Here is a 21,608-nt window from a genome sequence, read left to right as displayed (position 1 = left end):
CAACATCTACATGTCTTTCTCTGTTCTGACTTCCTCTTCCTCACTTTCTGTTTTAATGACTTTATTGTAAACACACACAGTGTTATTACCATTATCAGTTGTAATATATTGTGTGTTTGTCAGAGTGGCTGAAGACTCTGTGAGGTATCTGAACTTCTCTCCGGAGGACAGAGGTCCAAAACCTCTCAACATCATCTACAAGGTCAGAGAGTCAAACACACATCTGCAGCTTCATTGTGTCGTGAACTTCATGTGTCATCATGAGGTAAATATGGGCTTGACGTGATCAGATTGCTGTGTGTTTGTGTTCACAGGTGGAGAATCTGGGTTTCAAAGGTCTGCCGGTGTCGCTCAAACTCATCCTGCCCTGTCAAACCACACATGTGATTTTAACCTCTCAGACCTTCAGCATGAAGGTGCGTCACTCGTTCATCAGATCATACCTTCAAACCAGCATGTGTTTTGCTGAATGAACATCTTCTGTTCTTCTCTACAGAACTCTTCAGTGCCGTGCGAATTCACCAAACCACAGGTAAGAGATCATAGACCCATTCACACCTGCTGTTAAAGAGATCGTTCACCCAAAACATGATCATTCTGTCATCATTTACTCACTCGCATGCCATTCAAACCTGTTGAATGACATGCAGTTCTTCTGCTGAACACAAAAGAGATGAATTAAAATAAAAGTTTGGTGTTCAAACACACAGATTTCATCTCTGTTTAGTTCATTTGATTCTCTGGTTTATTGGTGTCAGTGTTTCAGTTCTCAGTGTTGTGTTGATGTTTCAGGACGGTCACTGCGGGAAGTTTGAGTGTGATCAGTTTGATCTGCAGAAATTTTCAGAAGTTCACTTCATCCTGACGGCAGACGCAGCTCTCCAGAACGTGAAGGAATACGAGAGCGTGAGTGACGAACACAGACAAACAAACGAGTTTAAGACCGAATAACTCTGAAATCAGACTCTGTTTCTTCTGCTGTAGAAATACTCTTTCAGCGAGTTCAGAAAGGATTTGGGATTCGACATCAGCGCCGAGCTCCACTTCAACAGAAGCCGCTACAACCAGACGTCAACCGGCCTGAAGGTGAGCGAATGAAAGCTGTAGCTTTGCCATAATTGGTGCCATCTACAGACGAGCAGCTGTGTGTGATCGTCAGTGTCAGTCTGAATTCACACCACAGACCTGCAGCTCTTGAGTTCATGACTGACGTCACTGTTCCAGTATTACAGACACAGACACTGTCATATTTATAACTATTTCTTCTTCATTCTGCAGGACGACCCTCACAAATCACAGGTACACACATTTCATTCCTTCATCCGTCATTTAATGATGATCAACATTTGAAGCTGGATAGTTTCTCTCTGTTCCTCTCAGACTAAAGTGAGTGCGGAGTTTGTCGTTCCACCCAGTAAAAAGCTGATCGTCTGCACTGGCGCAGGGGGCGGGTTCATCCTGCTCATTATCTTATTGATCCTGCTGGTGAAGGTAGGAACCAATCAAATCACCTCACACCTGGGGCCTCATTTATAAAATGTTGCACAGAGCATACGCCTCTCTTTCAGATGTGAAATCAATAAATCACAAATGGGGCCCTATAATACACCCGGCGCAATGCGACACAAGGCGCAGCGCAAGTGTGTTTGCTAGTTTGCGTCCGGCGCCGTTCGCGTTTTCCCGTTCAGCGCCACGTCCTTAAATTAGTAAATGCATTTGCGCCAGTTAGTGCGCCCATGGGCGTGCTGGTCTAAAAAAGAGGTGTGTTCAGGTGCATTGCCGGCGCATTGCTATTTTAAAGAGCTGAAAATAGACTGCGCCATAGACCAACTCAAACCTGGTCTAAAGACTAAAGTCAATGGCGCAATATTTTTTTGTTAGAGCGCGTTGGTAGAAACTGCACCTCTGGGCGCGTCCACAGTGCGCATTGACATATGCTTATTACACACAGGGATGCGCATCACACAAACATGCCAAATATTAAAAACAAAAGGATTACAGTGTAAAAGAATATTATTGTGTAGGCTACATAAATATAAAAATGTAATGATAAATAGTCATTGCGTGTATTAGAATTAGGCTACCTATTTTCAATTCAGCCTATTACTACTTATAGTAATGAACGAAATTGGCTAATTAATTGAACAATCGTGCCAATACACACACATATATAATTCCACCATGTAAATAGCAATACGCCATGGCGCGAGCGCATCTCACTCTTAAAGGGAATGGGAGATGACACTCTGATTGGTTTATTGAACGTTACGCCCATTACTCATTAAGAGAATAGAGACAACCCATTTCAAAAATGCGCTCCGGCGCACGGACCGTTTTTCCGTCATTAAAATAGCAAAAGTGGATTTGGACACGCCCTGAGTGCACCTGCGCCGCGCGCTTCACACTTTGGGTTTAGATCGTTAAAATAGGGCCCATGATCTTGAACTTGGGAGCAGCTGAATGGTTTCAGTTCTCCATGTTGTAAACGACACCTAATTAACGCCATTTACATATAAAAGTCACCAGTCATCGTCCAAATCCTTTCATTTAGAATGACGAGCTGCAAGAATAGCTTAGATTTACAAAAACCTGCAGTAATCTGACGTCTGCTCAAACCCTGACATGGCGCTAAACACTTTTCCACATCAACAACAGTTTTTATAAATATGAGCGTTGGAGTGGATTTAAGCGTACACACACTCCAAGATCAGATCTGTGCGTGTGCACGCTTTATAAATGAGGCCCATTCATTCGCCCCTCTCTCAAATTCTCAATCCAATTTGTGTGTGTGTGTGTGTGTGTGTGTGTAGTGGGGGTTTTATAACCAAAAGCATCCTGAAGTGTATGAAAATGGGATGGTGCTTCTGATGAAATTCAAGAAAACAGAGGAATCTGAGTCTGCTTGTTTTGAAGGCTTCAAAGCTGAAGATTCGTCCATTTTTTAATGTCGTTGTATGATAATGTTTTCTATCTAGTGATTTAATTTGTACTTTATTTATGATAACCTTTTTTTAATTGTCAAAGTGTTCTGTAAATAACTGAATATTGGTGGTCAATTTAAGAAGTGAAAAAACAATCAATCATAGTATAAATAAATGAGTTAGTTGAATTGGATTTTGCCTAACCTGTTTATTGTTTGATGTATATTTATGGCACTTTCACAAGACATATATGAAAAAATATCAAAATGCTTTATATTCATTCAAACTAATGACATATCCTTACTACAAATCTTGAGATTACAGCAACAAAAACACTCACACACGACACACAACACATCTTTAAGTTAATCAACAGAGAATGAAACACAAAATGTACAAATATAAATAAAACTAAAGATATAAAAGCATTATGTTAAGTGTTACATGTCAATGCCACCTTCTACAGGTCATTTACAGATGTGAATATAGTTCATATCAGTCGCCTTCAGTCTCGTCTATCAGAGTCGATTAGGCGTTCGTCGTGTCGTCGTCGCCGTTCTCTGACTCCGTCTTGACTCTGAGCAGCGACGTCGCACCGGTGCCGCTTCCCGTCGCAGAGTGAGTCTCTTCGGCCGGTTGGCACGGCGACTCGTGCACGCGCACGTGTTTGGCCAGGTGGTCGGCGCGCAGGAAGACGCGCGGGCAGGAGCTGCAGCCGAAGCGCTTGGCGCCGGTGTGCGTCTGCAGGTGGCGCTGCAGCTCGTCCGAGCGGGTGAAGCGCTTGCCGCAGAACAGCCAGTTGCAGACGAAGGGCCGGTCGCCGCTGTGCCAGCGCAGGTGCGCTTTGAGGTGCGACGTCTTCACGTAGGCTTTCCCGCAGCCGGGGATGTGGCAGTTGTGCAGGTGCTTGCGTTTGCCGTCGCCACTGCTGCTTCCCAGGGACTCGGCGCTCAGGCAGTTGGGACAGCGGCAGGAGGCCTGACCGGGAGCGCGGCCACAAGCGCGTCGCTGCGACTTCGGCCGTGCGGAAGCCCCCGCGGCGTCCTGCGGCTCCTCCGAGGAGTAGGACGACGAGGCCTGCGGGAGCGGCAGCAGATCCTGCGGCAGCGGCTCCATCTTGAAGCCCTCGGGCGGGAAGTGCAGGCCGGAGTGGGCGGAGCCGGAGGGAGGCAGGCAGCACATCTGAGGGTCGGCCGTGTAGGAGCTCATGGGTCCGCCCTGCCCTGGCCCCGCCCCCTGCAGGTCCATCCAGCCGGCCGCGGCTCCAGTGTGCACGTCCCACCAGCCGGACACGCTCACCTCGTCCTGCGGCGGCCCGGCGCGCAACCAGGGGTCGTACGGGTGCGCCATGATGCGTGTGAGTGTGAGTGAGAGAGACCGTATCACCACATGACTGTGGATGGGAATCTGATATCACCTGCGAACGCACAAAACACCACCGTCAGAAAACCACACACACAAACAGATCAGTCAGAATGATTCATCAATGATTCTGCACATGACGGTTCATGTACAAGACACTATTGCTTTATAATCAACATTTTTGATCCACCATCTTGAACTAAATTTTCCTCTGAGCTTGTTGCAATGCATTACAGGATTGCCTTCGTCACGGAGGAGATGTGGGCAAAGACGAGGCAAAATTCTGTTAAAATGAATACCCTGTTAGCTGCTTCAACTCTGAGTTCATGTGTTTCTGCAGTTAATGTCTACTAGTCTGTCATATGCCGTTGCGTGTCCCAAAGCTAAGGTGCACAGTGCCATTACAGTCCTGGTCAGATAGTACTGCTGCTCTAGCACAACTTAGGCAGTTGTATTTTCTCATATTTGTCCATTTATATATTTTTGTGCACATTTATTTCATTGTTGTTTGTAGTGTGGGACTCTCTCTCCCACTCTCTTTCTGCAAATGTAGTTTTGTTCAGAACAGAAAGACGGCTGGAAGTGCTGCCTCTGTTCCTCGTGAGCGGAGCCGCGGTTTGACTGTCAGCGTCTGCAAAGCCGCATGAACGCACCAACCTCTAATACACATCTGAGCTTCTTTTACATCATCCCAGGGAGTTGGCGCGCCGTAATGACCCTGCTAGTCTAGATCTAGTGTCTGAAATCAATTCTCGCTGACCAGTGAGCTTCTTTCACACAGTTCTGCTCGGATGTGAACCAAACTATTCACAAACACAATCATCCAGTTCACCTGCACTGACTTAAATCTGTTTCTTTCTCACTACATGTTCAATGTAAAGTGTAAAGATGCTCTGAGATTCGCGTCCTGATCGAGTCGGTTACAGCAGCAGAACAGGAATCTGAGATGCGGGTTTAATCGGGCAGAATCATTCCGGATCGGATTGAAGAAGGCTAGATTTCAGCATCAAGTGAGACTCACCGACCACAATTAAGTTGTTTTGAGTCGACAAGTTAGACGCCACCTTAATGCATCGGTGATCTCAAAAAACACACACCTCAGCTCTAACCACACACACACACACACACACACACACACACACACACTCGCTGGTTTCACTTTATTAGTGAGGACGGCTCATAGACGCAATGGTATAAATCCCTAAACCACCACTAAGCCTGATCCTTCCCTTCACATGAACCTGTGGAAGTTTGTCTCCGACGCTGAATAAAAGTTTTTCTCAATTGCAAGAAAAAAAGATAAAAAGATAAAAAATAGCAATTATGTTTTTATTTATTATATTTGTGAGGACATTTTCAAACATTCAGAACCTGCAAATATTCACACACACACACACACACACACACACACTCACACACACACACACACACACACACACACACACACACACACATACGCACTCACACACAAACTATGGTACTTCTGAAATTCAGATGTGTCTATCAAGGTTGAACATGTTTAGTGTGTGTGTGTGTGTGTGTGTGTGTGTGTGTGTGTGTGTGTGTGTGTGTGTGTGTGTGTGTGTGTGTGTGTGTGTGTGTGTGTGTGTGTGTGTGTGTGTGTGTGTGTGTGTGTGTGTGAGTGTGTGTGTGAGTGTGTGTGTGTGTGTGTGTGTGTGTGTGTGTGTGTGTGTGTGTGTGTGTGTGTGTGTGTGTGTGTGTGTGTGTGTGTGTGTGTGTGTGTGTGTGTGTGTGTGCTTTTGTTTATATTACATTGTGGGGACCAAATGTCCCCATGATGTAATATAAACCTGAGTTCACCTACATCGACCAGCCACCGGTCCCCACAATGTAAATCAATTAATAAAAATACTAGATGATGAGAAAATAAAGGTATGCACAGTTTCCTGTGATGGTTAGGTTTAGGGTAGGGGGATAGAAAGTACGGTTTGTACAGTATAAAATGCATTGCGGCCTATGGAAAGTCCCCACAATTCACAAAAACAAGTGTGTGTGTGTGTGTGTGTGTGTGTTTATACGTACAGGAAGACTCAAGATTGCAGCTGTAAAGATCTGTTGACAGCTGGAGTGTGTGTGTGTGTGTGTGTGTGTGTGTGTGATTTGTGATGAAAACAGGTTTAACTGTCTGCCAGAAGTTCTCTGAAAACAGACAAACACACACGGTCTGGCACGAACCCACAACCTCCCACAAACACACACACACACACACACACACACACACACACACACACACACACACACACACACACACACACACACACACACACACACACACACACACACACACACACACACACACACACACACACACACACACACTACAACACACACACACACACACTACAACACACACACACACACACTACAACACACACACACACACACACACACACACACGCACACACACACACACACACACACACGCACACACACACGCACACACACACACACACACTCACACACACACACACAGACACACACACACACACACACACACATGTTTGTTTTTGTGAATTGTGGGGACTTTCCATAGACTTCAATGCATTTTACACTGAACAAACTGTACATTCTATCCCCCTACCCTGCCCCTACCCCTAACCCTAACCCTCACAGGAAACTGTGCAAACTTTTACTTTTTCACAAAAACTCATTCTATATGATTTATAAACCCATTTACATTGTGGGGACCGCTGGCTGGTCCCCACGATGTAGGTGAACTCAGGTTTATATTACATCATGGGGACATTTGGTCCCCACAATGTAATATAAACAAAAGCACACACACACACACACGCACACACACACACACACACACACACGCACACACACACTACAACACACACACGCACACGCACACGCACACGCACACACACACACACACACACACTACACTACACAACACAGTGTCTCATAGACTCAATGGTTTATACTAAGATGATAATGATATTTACGAGCTGTACTGAATATAATGCTCTCACAAACCTGCTGACGTCAGGAGATCGAGAGCAGATCATGATCTGTCCATTTATGAGTCCTTCAAATAGTGTTTAAATGTCTTCATAAGACACTTCTGACTACACTCACTGAAAATAAAGCTTCCAACCGAGGGTTTTCACAGCAATCCCATAGAAGAGCCATTTCTGGCTCCCCAAAGAAGCGTTCGGTGATCAGTTCTTTGGAGAACCATGTTTTTCTTAGTGTGAAGAACAGTTTAATGATCTGTAAAGAGGTTTTTCGCACACTCTTTGTGGAAAGATTCCATGGATGTTAAAGTTTCTTCATGAAACAATCGATGCCCATAAAGAAGCTTAATTCTTTAAGAGTGCAGGATCATGTTAGGCTTGATGTTGAGTGAAATGACTGCTCCTCATATCAACACAAGACTGACACAGCAGCCGTCAGCCACAACTATTACTAACACTATCACTGCTTTCAAACAACCTGTCCTGCATAACACGCTAGAGAAATACAGACTTGACATTAACATGATCATGAAGACATTCATGCGGCATTATAATAAAGTTACTGATGAGAGAGGGAGAGATTTTTACCTGCTCGGCGTCTCCTGATGAATGTGACGCCACTCCAGAAAGCAGCACGAGTTTATGACAGTGAGAGCCACACCTCTGTCTCACACACACACACACACACACACACACACACACACACACACACACACACGGTTCATTCATACACACATTCATTGATACAGCTCTGTCACTGCTACACACACACACACACAGTCAGAGCGGCTGCTCGATGCGTCTCAACATGTCAGTGAGACCTCAAACTACCTGAAAGACAGACAGGAAATCAGGAATCAGCCCCCAAACAAACATTTTCCCACCACAGAGAGTTCTGAGTTTTATTCCATGTGTTTTCATTTTCATGCATAATTCTATTGTGCTGTTATTTTAGACTTGAACAGTTCAATCTTTGCAAAATTTCCTTCATGCATTTTAAGTTCCATTTAATGCATGAAAGGTTCAGTAAAAATAAAAGATGGTTTGTTATTAACTTTGTAGAATTAATTGAAAAGATTTCAGACAACTTTGGATCAACATGCAAAACCATCATATTTCATCCTAATATTGTAATATTATCTAATTGAATATAATATTATTAATAATGTATTGTAATCCTTACGATCACAAGTTGTAATTGCGACAATCGTCTTTTTTTAACTGAACACAAACAAGCATTTTTATTGTGAAAAACACTATACAAATAAACCTGAATTGGATTATCAATAAAATATCATCATTATTATTAATTATAATTCTAAAATATATTATTATTAATAACTGTATTCATATTCATTTTCGTATATTAATTTTGTGATAATTCAATGTTTAGGTGGAGGCTTTAAATAAGCCTTTGTGGGTTTTCCTCATCTTCCTGTATATAATTTATATTGCACAAAAATAAGCTAAACTTAAAAACTGTAAGTAAAACTAACACCTGTATCTGAATCACTGCCAAATCCTGCCGTGCGGTGTGTGGAGAAACCCTGACACTTCACAGCTCATGCGTTAAAATATGCGATGAAAGAAAGTGTGCAGAAGAAGACAGAAACGGTTCAGTTCTGCAGTGAAGGACGCGGCTGCCGATGACAAGGTCACGGGTTTGACACTGAACAAACATATGGGCCGTTCTCGCAACCAAAAAACACATTTAAAAATCATTTAAGTATTCAAATTTTAGATGTTTACTAAGATCCTTCTATTATCTATTGAATCCCACAATAATATTTAAAATATCAGTAAGATTACTGGTAACACTTTACAATAAGCTTCATTAGTTAAACATTAGTTAATGTATTAACTAACATGAAGTAACCATGAGCAATACATTTGTTACTGTATTTACTAATCTTTGTTAACGTTAATTAATGAAAATACAGTTGTTCATTGTTTGTTCATGTTAGTTCACGGTGCATTAACTAATGTTAACAAGATTTTAATAATGTATTAGTAAATGTTGAAATTAACATTAACAAAGATTAATAAATGCTCTATAAGTTCATTATTAGTTCATGTTAACTAATGTAGTTAAGTAATGAACCTTATTGTAAAGTGTTACCAGATTAATACATATAAATCATCATTTATTGGCTACTTTCAGTTGGAGGAGGAGGAGTCTGTCCTGAACTCTAAACACTAAATTTCAACTCGTGAAAATATTGTGAAATGTTGTTTTTAAAAAATATATTTTTGATTTTTTTTTTTTTAAGTGAAGTTAAAAAAAATATTTTTTTATATTTTATTTTTAAATCATGAAACTTTATGTAAAAAAAGTGTCCCTCATGTTCACATCACTAAACAGTGTGTGTTTGAGTCATTGAGGCTGATTTTAACACACTTCAGGAGATATTCGTGTGCTCCTCCTCTCACAGCCTCTCTGTCACAGCAGATCGATCATCATTCTGAGTTAAATGTGTTCAGAAGTCTGAAAATCTGTGAGGAGCTTTAAGAACGTCACTAACAAACACCTTTTACTGCAATTAAACAAACTTTTTTGAGTGTTACTCCATATAATGTAGTTTTTATGTGTGTGAAACTGTTCAGATCTGTGCTAGATAACCATGTGCTGATCATCATCTTTGAGCTCAAAAGTGTCTGAAATTGTCACTACTGAAATTTCACCACATGTTTCGGTCGTTACTGTTTCGGTAATGACATGATTGTTTTGTGTGACAAAAGAAAACACACAATCATTTGTTATGTAAATCATTAGTATTTTAATATGTTTTAGTATGCGAGTTAATTTGTGTCATGTGATGTGGTCACTACCAACACATTACTGTCTCGACCGAAACATGTCAGAAATAAAGTACATTGAATGATCAGCTCAGATGTTATTATAGTGTTTGGATCAATGTTTATTCAAACTAATCAGTAAAACTTTTTTTAAAAATAGCAACAAATATATTTACAAGATAGATTTAAACAAAATCTTAATACGTCAATGTAACCCTTCTTATTAAATGATGTATTATTGTGTTTCGGTAGTGACAAATTTGGGGAGAGGAAAAATAATCCAAAAGTTTCTGAAAATACAATATGAGAATTAACTGGAAATGTGTAGCTTTGATATTATACAATTTGCATACATACAAAATTTGTGTGTGGGGGGGGGGGGTGTTTTTCAAGACGTTTCCAACTCTGACTTTGAACCAATTCTTTAGAATGGCTCATAAACACACACAGTAAACATGTCCAAACCTGACAGACACATCTGAAGTACTTCCAACAGAGATTCTGCTTTCATCATTTTAAATTCCAAATTTTAAAAAAGAGGGAAGAAACAAAACACTAAACTTGGTTAATGTTTTTAATATTTAACAGTGTTTGATCTGCCTGCATTGACACCATTGTATGTAACTGAACTGAGCTGGATGATGACATCACTGTTTACTCCAGAACTGCTGTATAGATAAATGAACTAAATGAATAACTAATGTTTCTTACAACAGAATGAATCAATACTGAATTTACTTAAGGTGGACAATGAAATCATTTCCTTTAAGAGCTGAAATTATGTACCAGTTTTCAATGTAAAGCTGCTTTGACACAATCTGCATTGTAAAAAGTGCTATATAAATAAAGGTGACTTGACTTGACTTGAATTATATTAAAAGAAAAAAAAAGTCAAACTACAGCTACAGGTTTTATTTAAAAAATGCATAGAAAAACAAAAAGCTGAAAGGAAAAAGCAAACATTGACTACAACATCATCAGTTATTAATATTTGGTTGGTTCTCTCCTGTTTTTGCATGTGTTTATAACTTCCTTGTATGACCGTCTGGACAAAAATTATGTCGCACAATTTGACATGTTTCAGTGCGTTATCAAATCCAAAACAATGAATTCCAAGCCCAATTACACAATATGACTACAAATTTTTTTAACACATTCTTAATAATATTCAGATAAAGTGTGTAGATGTCATTTTTCTTTTCTTAGGCTAGACATAACTTTTGGCCACTACTGTATATATATATATATATTTATTGTGTGTGTGTGTGTGTGTGTGTGTGTGGATGAAATCACAGTGAACGGCAGAGGGTTACTGTGGGTTAAGTGAGTGCATAAGGCTAATTTCATAGATTTTTTGTTTGTGTTGGCTGAAGGGAACTTCCTCCTGCTAAAATCATATTTACACACTGCAGCAGCTACTGAGTAACAGATTTCCACAAGCGTGTTTGTCAGTGGAAATCCAGGAAATCCTATGGGCCGACATGATACGTGCAGCAGTCACACGGACACACACTCACACACACACACACGGACACACACAGACGCTCAGACGAGCCCCCCCCGTGGTGCCGTGTGTTTAGTGTTCAGAGAGCGGCCTTTGATAGTCAAGCACACCTGTATTTTCAGGTAGAGACTTCCTCCCTGCACACGCCCCTCTGCTTTGATTGTTAAAGAGCCCTGGCGCCAACACACACACACACACACACACACACACACACAAAATAAACATCATATCTAGGCAAGCGGTTTTCCAGGTTCCCACAGAATCTTGTTGTCACAGATCACACACACAAACACAGACTGAGAGAAACAACTGTGAGATATGTATGTTTCTATATAATGCTTGTTTAGTGACGTAAAGCTTTACTTTAAGCTTGAAGCCAATGAAGCGCCTTAAATCTTGAGACAGACAGAGAAAGAGCAGCAGCGGGAGCGGAAAATGACTTCAAAACATTTAGAAACATTAGTGTGAATTTTACTGCTTTATTTCATTTAATTCCAGACATTTGTAATTATCAAGTTCAGCGTATATAGCATAAATTTAAAGTATGCAAACTTTATATTAGTTGTCTTTAACTAGTAATAATAAGTGCATTGCACCAAAAGATTTAAATATTAGTACATTGTAGCTAATGACACTTATATAAAGTTGGTCCTGAGAATATGCTTTTCACTCGTGTACAGATGAATAAACGTGTGAAAAACGAAGGGTGTTGAACATATTTACATTACATTGACTGCATGTATCATTATCAGTTTCCTTCTATAATGCTTCTAATGAGCTGGCGTTGTATGTCAGTAAAGCTACCTTAATCTGTATCTGAGACACACACACACACACACACACACACACACACATATATATAGCATGTCATGTGTAGGGCAGCAAAGTTCCATTTAAAATGTTGAAGCTTCAGAAGTTGAAGAACAGAGACAGTGAGTGAGTTTGCACTCGAATGGCTCGAATGGTGTGAAATACAACTAGAGGATTTTTCAATTCAGTTTCTTTGTGTTCTTTCTGTGAATTTATTCAACATTTGGACAAACTGGACTGTTTAAGAGTTGATTTACAACAATAAAGTCAATTGGAAACAGATGTAGAAGAATCCTTCTGTAGAATCATTATGACATGCAGTTTACCCACACAAAATATGTATGTAAGTTCAAAACAAATAATTTCAGCATGAAGCAAATTATTGACAATTAAGATTTCTGTCACAATTACACAGCCCTAAGTTTTCAGAGTTTTCTGATGAGAAATGATTGCGATGATACAGCGTATGTTTGTCTGACTTTCAGTCATTTTTTGCAGCCGGTTCAAACACATGTTACAGTTTTTTACAGACGCTAGGACACATTTCTCAATACTTAGGTCACTTTTGCAAAACTCTTCACACAGTGAGCACAACAGAAGTCTATGTGGGCTAAACTGAGGATCAGTTATCATTGCTTTGGCACAAAATGCATTCAATGACTACATCTCTCAAATTTCATGAATTCTTTTCTCACTCAGACACAACAACTGCCAAAACTCTTTGTATGTACAGACCGATTTGCACATGCTTACATACTGTTTTCAAAACTGTTAAACTTATGTTCAAAACAATAACATCATACAAAACTGAATAAGGCAGAAATATGCTGCATTTCTATAGTAATATTGTAATGAAATATATTCTGAATATAAAAAATCAAATACTATCAGAGGAATTAGATGAAACTGAACACCTACACAAGCATTTGTTTTTCAGTTTCATTACCATCCATTCAAAAGGGGAAACTTAGGAATAATTTTGTTCTGTAATGTAAACATGGACCATGTAACATGTACTGCGGTGAATTATAAGCAGTAGAGAGTGTCATTCTTGTTTTATAAAGAAATTTAAAAAAAGAAAACATTGTATAATGCTAACTGATGTTAGTGTTTTTAAGGTCGATGTTTTATGACTGACAAAGTGTGTTTGCTTGGTGAAAACCTTTGCTAGTGTTCTGGAAGAATGAGTTGATTTGAGACATGAATGAAGTGTTTTGGTAGATTTAGTGCATTTTGAATGTGAAATTAACTGCTGTGCCAAGATGAAAGTTGGTTAGGAGAACTGTGTGAAGAGTTTTGCAAAAGTGACCTAAGTATTGAGAAATGTGTCCTAGCGTCTGTAAAAAACTGTAACACAGGCGGTTACGAAACACTGCATGCTGTTCTCTGCTGCCATCTACTGGTCAAAGGGAAACATTAAGTTCATACTTAAACATCTGCAAAAGTGCCACTACATGTGTGACAGAAATCATACTTAATATCTTTTGGTCTTTGTTTGCTGTGGTGTGTATACAGTCTTCTACTATTTACAAATCATTAATTATTTGTTCACGTTTTGAAAACAAATCCATTTTTTTCAAGAAAATACTTATCAAAACAATGTAATATAAACAGTCTGAACAGTGTTCCCTTATAGTAATAAAACTGACCCCTGTACACTATTGGCCCCTTAAACCTACCCTTACCACCAAACCTGTCCCTAACCTTACCCGTATCACACCTCAATACCAGCAATAGTGCTTTGCAATAGAGCATAAACACAGTAAGTACATTGTACCTAACAATTATTATTATTATTTTTTTTTTAGATGTGTCACAATGTGGCTATAAGAACACTCTTTATTATAATCCACAAGGCAAACACATGAAAACATTGGAGAAAAGAACCACGTAAAAAATACTGATGACCCAGAACAAAGAACTGAACGAACACAGGACTGACATACACAGAGGAGCTAATGAGTCCATCAATAGGACAACAGGTGAACGGAGTCATTAACCAGGGGAACAAACTGGCACATACATGGTAACTAGGTCAACTTAAAGGGATAAAAATGAAAATTAACCCATAATTTACTTCCCCTCAAGCCATCCTAAGTTTATATGACTTTCTTCTGTCAAACAAACACAATCAGAGTTATTTTAATAAATATCCTGACTCTTCTAAGCTTTAATGGTAGTGAATGGTACCAATTTTTTTAAGCCCAAAAAAAGTGCATCCATCCATCATTTAAGCAATCCATACAGTTAAAGGAAGTTAATAAAGGCCTTCAATGCATTTTTGTATAAAAAATATCCATATTTATAACCTTATAAACTATAAAAACTGGCTTCCGGTAACAGCCGTACACAAGTCGATTCCGGCAGAAGAGTGAACTTTGACCCGAGGCATGAGGTATTGACGAACGCGGAGGCCCAGAGGATAAAGCAAACAAAACACTGGTCACGAATTAGAAATCTAAAACGAGAAATTTTAAAGAGAAATGTCAGAGGAGCTTGAGTTTGTTGTACCGTGAGAGGCGTCTACACCAGAGTCCTGCACGGGTCCTGTTTGATAGACCAGTCATTCATATATGAAAATGATCCACGCCAGGCTCTACCCTCACACAGACCCAGCGCACGTCATCACCGGAGAGTGAATCACGCACACCTGCAGCCCGTCTGCACCCTCGTCAGCAGCAGCACAAAGAGCTCACGCACTCACGGTCTTACCTTAATGCTCACCTCAAGGACTCCTTCCAAGATACTTACCTGTCTCCAGCATGTTCCCAAGTCTCCTTCGTTGTTCCTCGTCTCGTGTGAGTTCCTCAGTGTCTTCTCAGCTCCAGTCCATCACCAGCCTGCGATATCTGCAAAAGAAAAGACAAGTATCACTCCAGTATCCGTATCTGCCACCGGTCATATCTGCCTGCACTTACCTGCGCTCCGTATCAGCTCCTGGGTGTTCAGTAAACTATATTACCTGCGTTCGCACACACATCAGCTAGAGCGAGAGCAGGAGCACGGTCATCAACGCGCTTCGTTCGGGATACGGAAGCCGAGAGATTCTTCAACAATGTCACACCAAAGGCGCGTGTTTTTGGTTGTGAGGGAAAGATGACCTTTTTCAGCTTTCCAAAGAACCCAGCGTTAAGGGAACAGTGGAGGTGGATCGTTTTTCCGGGGCAGCAATGAAGATGTGCACGTATGTTTGTTTGTTCCCGGGATTTCGGTGATGAATACTTTGTAAACAAGTCCCAGTTCGACGCTGCATTTGCAGATTGGGAGCGGTGAGTAAAGCTGCATCAAATGTCTGTGTTTGTTGGCAGTTGGCGTTCAAGTGCAGATAATGTAAACAACGCAAACACTTTTGCTCCCTTTGTATTTATAATGATGTCACAGCTCGCAGACTATCTCTATGCAAAGCTGCACATGCTCCTGACTCTCTTTAGCTCCGCCCACGCCACTGACGGCAGGAACGCCTCCAGGAGCTCGGCTTTTTTCCGGAAAGACTCTGGAGATATGAAGGATGCAGTACTACGCTACAGGTAATCAAGATTAACATGAGATTGTGGAAACTGTGTGTTATGTACCCTTTAAACATTATGTACCGTTTAATAAGTTTATTATTGATGCATTTAAATCCAGGTTAAAAACTTATTGTTATTCTTTGGCCTTCCCTGTTCCATAACCTGGAATTTTCGGTAACACTTTAGAATAACTCACGCTATGAAGCATTAGTTAAGCATTAGTAAATAGTTAATTCATCATTTATAAAACATTAATAGACATTAGTAAGCCATTTATAAATACAGCTATAAATGCTTTGTTCTTGATTTATAAGCATATCTATAATGAGTTTAATAATTGTATTTTCATACTTTATTAATGATCAATTTATCATTTTTAAATTATGTATTACATGATTCACAAACCAGTAATTTAGGAGTTGTCAGTGGTTCATAAGATCATTTAGGAAGTGTAAGTAAATGATTAATAAAATATTTAAATGTACATTTATGCATCTTATTATTTATACATATAGTATTAGTTACTCAGTGTGTTAATAAATGCTTTATTAACATATTCCTAGTGTCAAAACTACCTCAGTACTAACTTTAAAACATTAGATGACAGCAGTGCAGAAGATCACTGAACCTTTAAATCTCATTTATAAAAGCTTTACAGAGCATAAATAGTGCTCACTTTAGATGAGCTCACAAAAATAGTTAACTGACCACTTCTAAATGTTTTATAATTACCTGAATGAATCATGAATTGCAGTAGGAATATGTGTTAATAAAACATTTATTAGCACACTAAGTAACTATTACTATGTGTCTAAATAATACGATGTATAAATGAATGTTTTAATAGTTTATTAATCATTTACTTACACTTCCTAAATGAACTACTGACAACTCCTAAATAACTGGTTTGTAAATAATGTAATACTTAATTTAGAAATAATAAATTGATTATTAGTAAAGTATGAAAATACAATTATTAAACACATTATAGATATGCTTATAAATCAAGAATAAAGCAATTATAGCTGTATTTATAAACTACTTACTAATGTATATTAATGCTTTATAAGTGATGAAATAACTATTAACTAATGCTTAACTAATGCTTCATAGTGTGCAGTTATTATAAAGTGTTACCGAATTTTCTACTGTTATGTATTTCTGTGTTGTGTGCCCTGATATTGAAGATTTCATTTCATTTTATTTCATTTTATTACTTATTATTCTTTAATTATTGATTTTATATGTGTGTTTTCATTGTACAGCACTTTGGTCAGTTTGCGCTGTGTGTAAATGTGCTTTATAAATTAAAATTACTTACTTACTTACTTTATTAAACATTAACAAGCACATTATCTCATTATCTCGGTAAAACTTGGGTAGTATAGGGAACACGTGTTAACTATTAACTATGGTTTTTCCCTCAATAAACTCCTAATTTACTGCTTATTAACAGTTAGTAAGGTAGTTGTCAAGTTTAGGTATTGCAGGATTAAGAATGTAGAATAAGGTCATGCAGAATAAGGCATTGATGTATGTTTAATAAGTGCATAAAATAAACAGCCAATATTCTTGTAATATGCATGCTAATAAGCAACTAGTTAAAAGACCCTAAAATAAAGTGTTACTCATATTTCTAGATATGTGAATATATATTTACTAATGATCCGTTAAGCATTATATAACATTTGTTAATGATTTATTAATGAAAGTTATTAAAATTGTTACAAAAATGATGAATGTCAAACTAAATGCCCTGCGAGTCACAACGTACCTCAATTAAAGGGATGGTTGACCCACAAATGATCATTCAGTCATCATTTACTCAAAACCTGAAGGAAGGAACACAAAAGAAGAGTGTTGTTTTTCGATTCCAGGCATTCTCAATCATGTATATTGGTATTTTAATTGCTGCCTGTTTGTTTCAAAGTCATCATGCATCTGTTCATCCATACGTCTCAACGCTGCCTGCCTGCGGTTGAAAATGAAAGAGACTGAAATCTCTACAGTCACACTCGTGACCAGCTCAGATGGAGGCAGACACATTTAGAGGTGCTTTCTAATAGATGGAAAACCCCAACGAAAGATATTACAGTCAGTCTCCTCTGTACTTGAGGGGACGGATCACCCCGAAATGATCATCAATTGTTGTTTCAAACCTGTAGGACTTACTTTATTAACAATAACATAAGAAAATGTTTTGATTGATTTGATTGAAGATGTTATTCTGTAAAAGCTGGTTTTAAACAATACTATAAAAATAAATGAAATCAATATGCAGATCATACTGATTTGACTTGTTTAATGAATCCTGATAAACCAGTTTAATGTGTTGCTCTTGAACACTTACAGTTTAAATCAGGTTGTGACGTGAAACACTCCCAGGCCTGTACGAAGACACACAGGTGAAAGCAATTCCAGAGCTTCTGTTCAGAGGAGGAACAAGAAACATCTACATATAATTATCTGCAAACGCTGCTATTATTCAAGGTAAGTCAGTGAATTAGTGATACTGAGAGAGCTGCAGTATTACATCTTTACCATAAACCGTATAGCAGAATGCAACGCAATATTACTGCAGTAAAAAAGTGCTATTTGTGTTGTAAGCACAATGAAAAACTACTGCAGTTACAATGCTTGTAAACGTTAGTAATTAAGTAATGCTGTGGTCTCGACTGAACTGGCCTGATAACTGTGGCTGTTTTCACCTGCTGCTGAACTACAGCTGTTGTCATCGTGAAAGGCACTTTTCACACTGCACTTGTGATGGAGGAAGGAGGAATGATAACTATTTTAAATTATCCTTTGATTAAGATTATAAATTGTGTAAAATGCTGAAATCATCCACATTTTCAAATAACATTTAAATTTCTCATATATCGGTGTATCCCTTCACCACTGCATGAGCTCACATTAGTCGTACCGAACAAGCATAATGTATAGAAATAGGACACCTATTAATCCGCACCATTGCTACACAATACCTGCTCCAGTTAATAATACAGGTCAATGACAGTAATGCTTCAATAATAACTTTAATGCAGTAGGCACGCTTCATCTGCTTAGCCAGCAGACGGCGGTAAAGTGAACCGAGCCTCGTTGCTTCAGCAAGCTTCATGATCAGTATCACAAGCGGTATTATCTAGAGCTTGACTGCAAAAATGTATCAACTATAAACTTGATTTGTACTTCAGTTCATAAAAAATGCAAAATTTTTTATGAAATATATATTTTCCAAAATGTGTTCAAAACCATAAACTTAATTTTGTTTGGTGCAGTAGCAAATGCTTCCACCAGATTGTTTTCCAGTGTGCTGGAACTAATTAACGTTGCAAAGTTAATTATAGTCAGAATGTTGAAGAGCATCAAAATAAAGTGTCAGCAGATATTAAGCAGACCGTCTGCTAATACTCTAAAGACTGCCAGTTGACATGTAGTTGCAAAGAAACATGTAGTTAGTAGAATGTCTAAAGTGAACCAGACCATACGGACAGTAGCCTATGGGCTTCATTCATGAAACTTTTGTAAATACAGTGGCAAGAAAAAGTTTGTGAACCCCTTGCAGAATCTGTGAAAATGAGAATTATTTGAATAAAATAAGAGGGATAATAAAAAAAATGCATGTTATTTTTTATTTAGTACTGTCCTGAGTAAGATATTTTACATAAAATATGTTTGCATTTAGTTCACAAGACAAAACAATAGCTGAATGTATTAAAATAACTCCATTCATAAGTGTGTGAAGCATTGATTCTCAATACTGTGTGTGGTCACCTGATGATCCATGACTGTTTGTGTGTTTTGTGATGGTTGTTCATGAGTCTCTTGTTTGTCCTGAGCAGTTAAACTGAGCTCTGTTCTTCAGAAAAATCCTCCAGATCCTGCAGATTCTTCAGTTTTTCTTCCGGGAAACATGCAAGTATCTTCTGTTGCTTCTGAAGGGCAGTACTAAATGAAAAACAATGATATTTAAACAATCTTTATCCTGTTCAAAAGTTTTCACCCCTCGGCTCTTAATGCGTCGTGTTTCCTTCTGGAGCATCAGTGAATGTTTAAACCTTTTTTAATAGTTGAGTTTGAGTCCCTCAGTCGTCCTCAGTGTGAAAAGATGAATCTCAAAATCATTCAGTCACTGCTGGAAAGGGTTCAAATATGCAGAAATGCTTGAAAACTGAAGAATCTGCAGGATCTGGAGGATTTTTCTGAAGAACAGAGCTCAGTTTAACTGCTCAGGACAAACAAGAGACTCATGAACAACCATCACAAAACACACAAACAGTCGTGGATCATCAGGTGACCACACACAGTATTGAGAATCAATGGTTCACACACTTATGAATGCGGTTATTTTAATAAATTTAGCTATTGTTTTGTCTTGTGAACTAAATGCAAACATCTTTTATATAAAATATCTTACTCAGGACAGTACTAAATAAAAAATAACATGCATTTATTTTATTATCCCTCTTATTTTATTAAAATAATTCTCATTTTCACAGATTCTGCAAGGGGTTCACATACTTTTTCATGCCACTGTATATGAGTAAACTATCAGTAATTTGCACATAAAACGGACCTTTCCAAAAACCCTCCTCTGGATTCACAAATGCTTCTTAAACATCATATTTGATAGATAAATTGTAAATAAATAAAAATAAAAAATGATTTCATACCAACTAACATTTGACTTACATTAACTCTATGGACAGATGTGCAACACACTCAAAATGCATACTTTATGGAAAAGTTTCATAACCTTTTAAAGAAAGAAGAAAGAAATAAATCATGGATGTGAGTGCGTTCCTGCGTGTGTGCATGTGTGTGTGTGTGTGTGTGTGTGTGTGTGTGTGTGTGTGTGTGTCTGAAATGAGAAGCAGCTGGAAACTCTGGCTGGACTGGTTCTGTTCCTCCAGCTGGACCAAACCTGTGGAACGGATCCACTCAGTACAGTTCAGACACCATGACATTATTCAATATATTCAAACAAAAGAAAGCAATGATGAGGGTAATTGCTATTATTACAGCTGTTGTTGATGGGTGTCACTTTACCCCAAGTGCTTTAGTGCATCACTGAAGCTGATGCTGCGACATTCGAGGGACTTTAATAAAGTTACCTGTAACGAGACGGTCATATCACTGTATGATGAAAATACCCAGCATTTGCATCACATCTGCACAATGTCTGCAAGAAATTCTAAAAAATTGGGAGGTTCACAATTAAAACTAGTGGAAAAACTCAATATCCCAATGGATGACAAAAAAAAAGAAAAGAAGGATTAAACAGCTCATAAACATACTTTAGCACTAGAAAAAAATGAAACAACCCATAACCTATGCAATCATTTTTGACATTTCTCCTTATTTAGAATCTTTTTGGCATAAAGACTTCTTTAAAACTGGATCGAGAGCCCTAGAGTTTCTACTGTGCAGTAAATCAGACTCCATGGCGCTCAAAGTGAGAGACTTTCAGGCTCTGGGCGAAATCCTCAGCAGGACGAACCAGCTCGCGGCTTTAGCCTCGTCCTCGGGCACATTTCTGAGAGCTGAGAATCAAAGATCGAGGAATTGCTAATATTCAGCGGTTAAAGTGGGCAGATGCACTAACAGATCATATAACGGCCTGATTGTCGAGTTTCTGCGTCTCTGGATTTCACAACACAAGCGAACGTCCAACCCTTAGCGTGAGAATCTGGAACGAGATTCAGTCACATATCAAACAAAG

General features: G+C 38.8%; 1 protein-coding gene and 1 pseudogene across 1 annotated transcript; one reads left to right on the top strand and one right to left on the bottom strand.

Moving 5' to 3' along the window:
- Window positions 1-3,088, top strand: part of LOC137033059 (integrin alpha-M-like) — a 36,953-nt pseudogene extending 33,865 nt beyond the window's left edge.
- A 345-nt stretch (window positions 3,089-3,433) lies between these two features.
- On the bottom strand, window positions 3,434-9,041 carry sp6 (Sp6 transcription factor). The gene is made up of 2 exons (XM_067405126.1): window positions 7,856-9,041; window positions 3,434-4,338 (listed from the first exon to the last, which is right to left on the bottom strand). The coding sequence occupies exon 2, from the start codon at window positions 4,269-4,271 to the stop codon at window positions 3,450-3,452; it is 822 nt and encodes a 273-aa protein (XP_067261227.1). The 5' UTR covers window positions 4,272-4,338; window positions 7,856-9,041; the 3' UTR covers window positions 3,434-3,449.
- Window positions 9,042-21,608: the final 12,567 nt, after the last annotated feature.

This window comes from Chanodichthys erythropterus, chromosome 12 (assembly GCF_024489055.1).
Source record: "Chanodichthys erythropterus isolate Z2021 chromosome 12, ASM2448905v1, whole genome shotgun sequence".
NCBI lineage: Eukaryota > Metazoa > Chordata > Actinopteri > Cypriniformes > Xenocyprididae > Chanodichthys > Chanodichthys erythropterus.
Note: the sequence above shows the minus strand (reverse complement) of the source record. Positions and strands in the feature narration are given on the sequence as shown.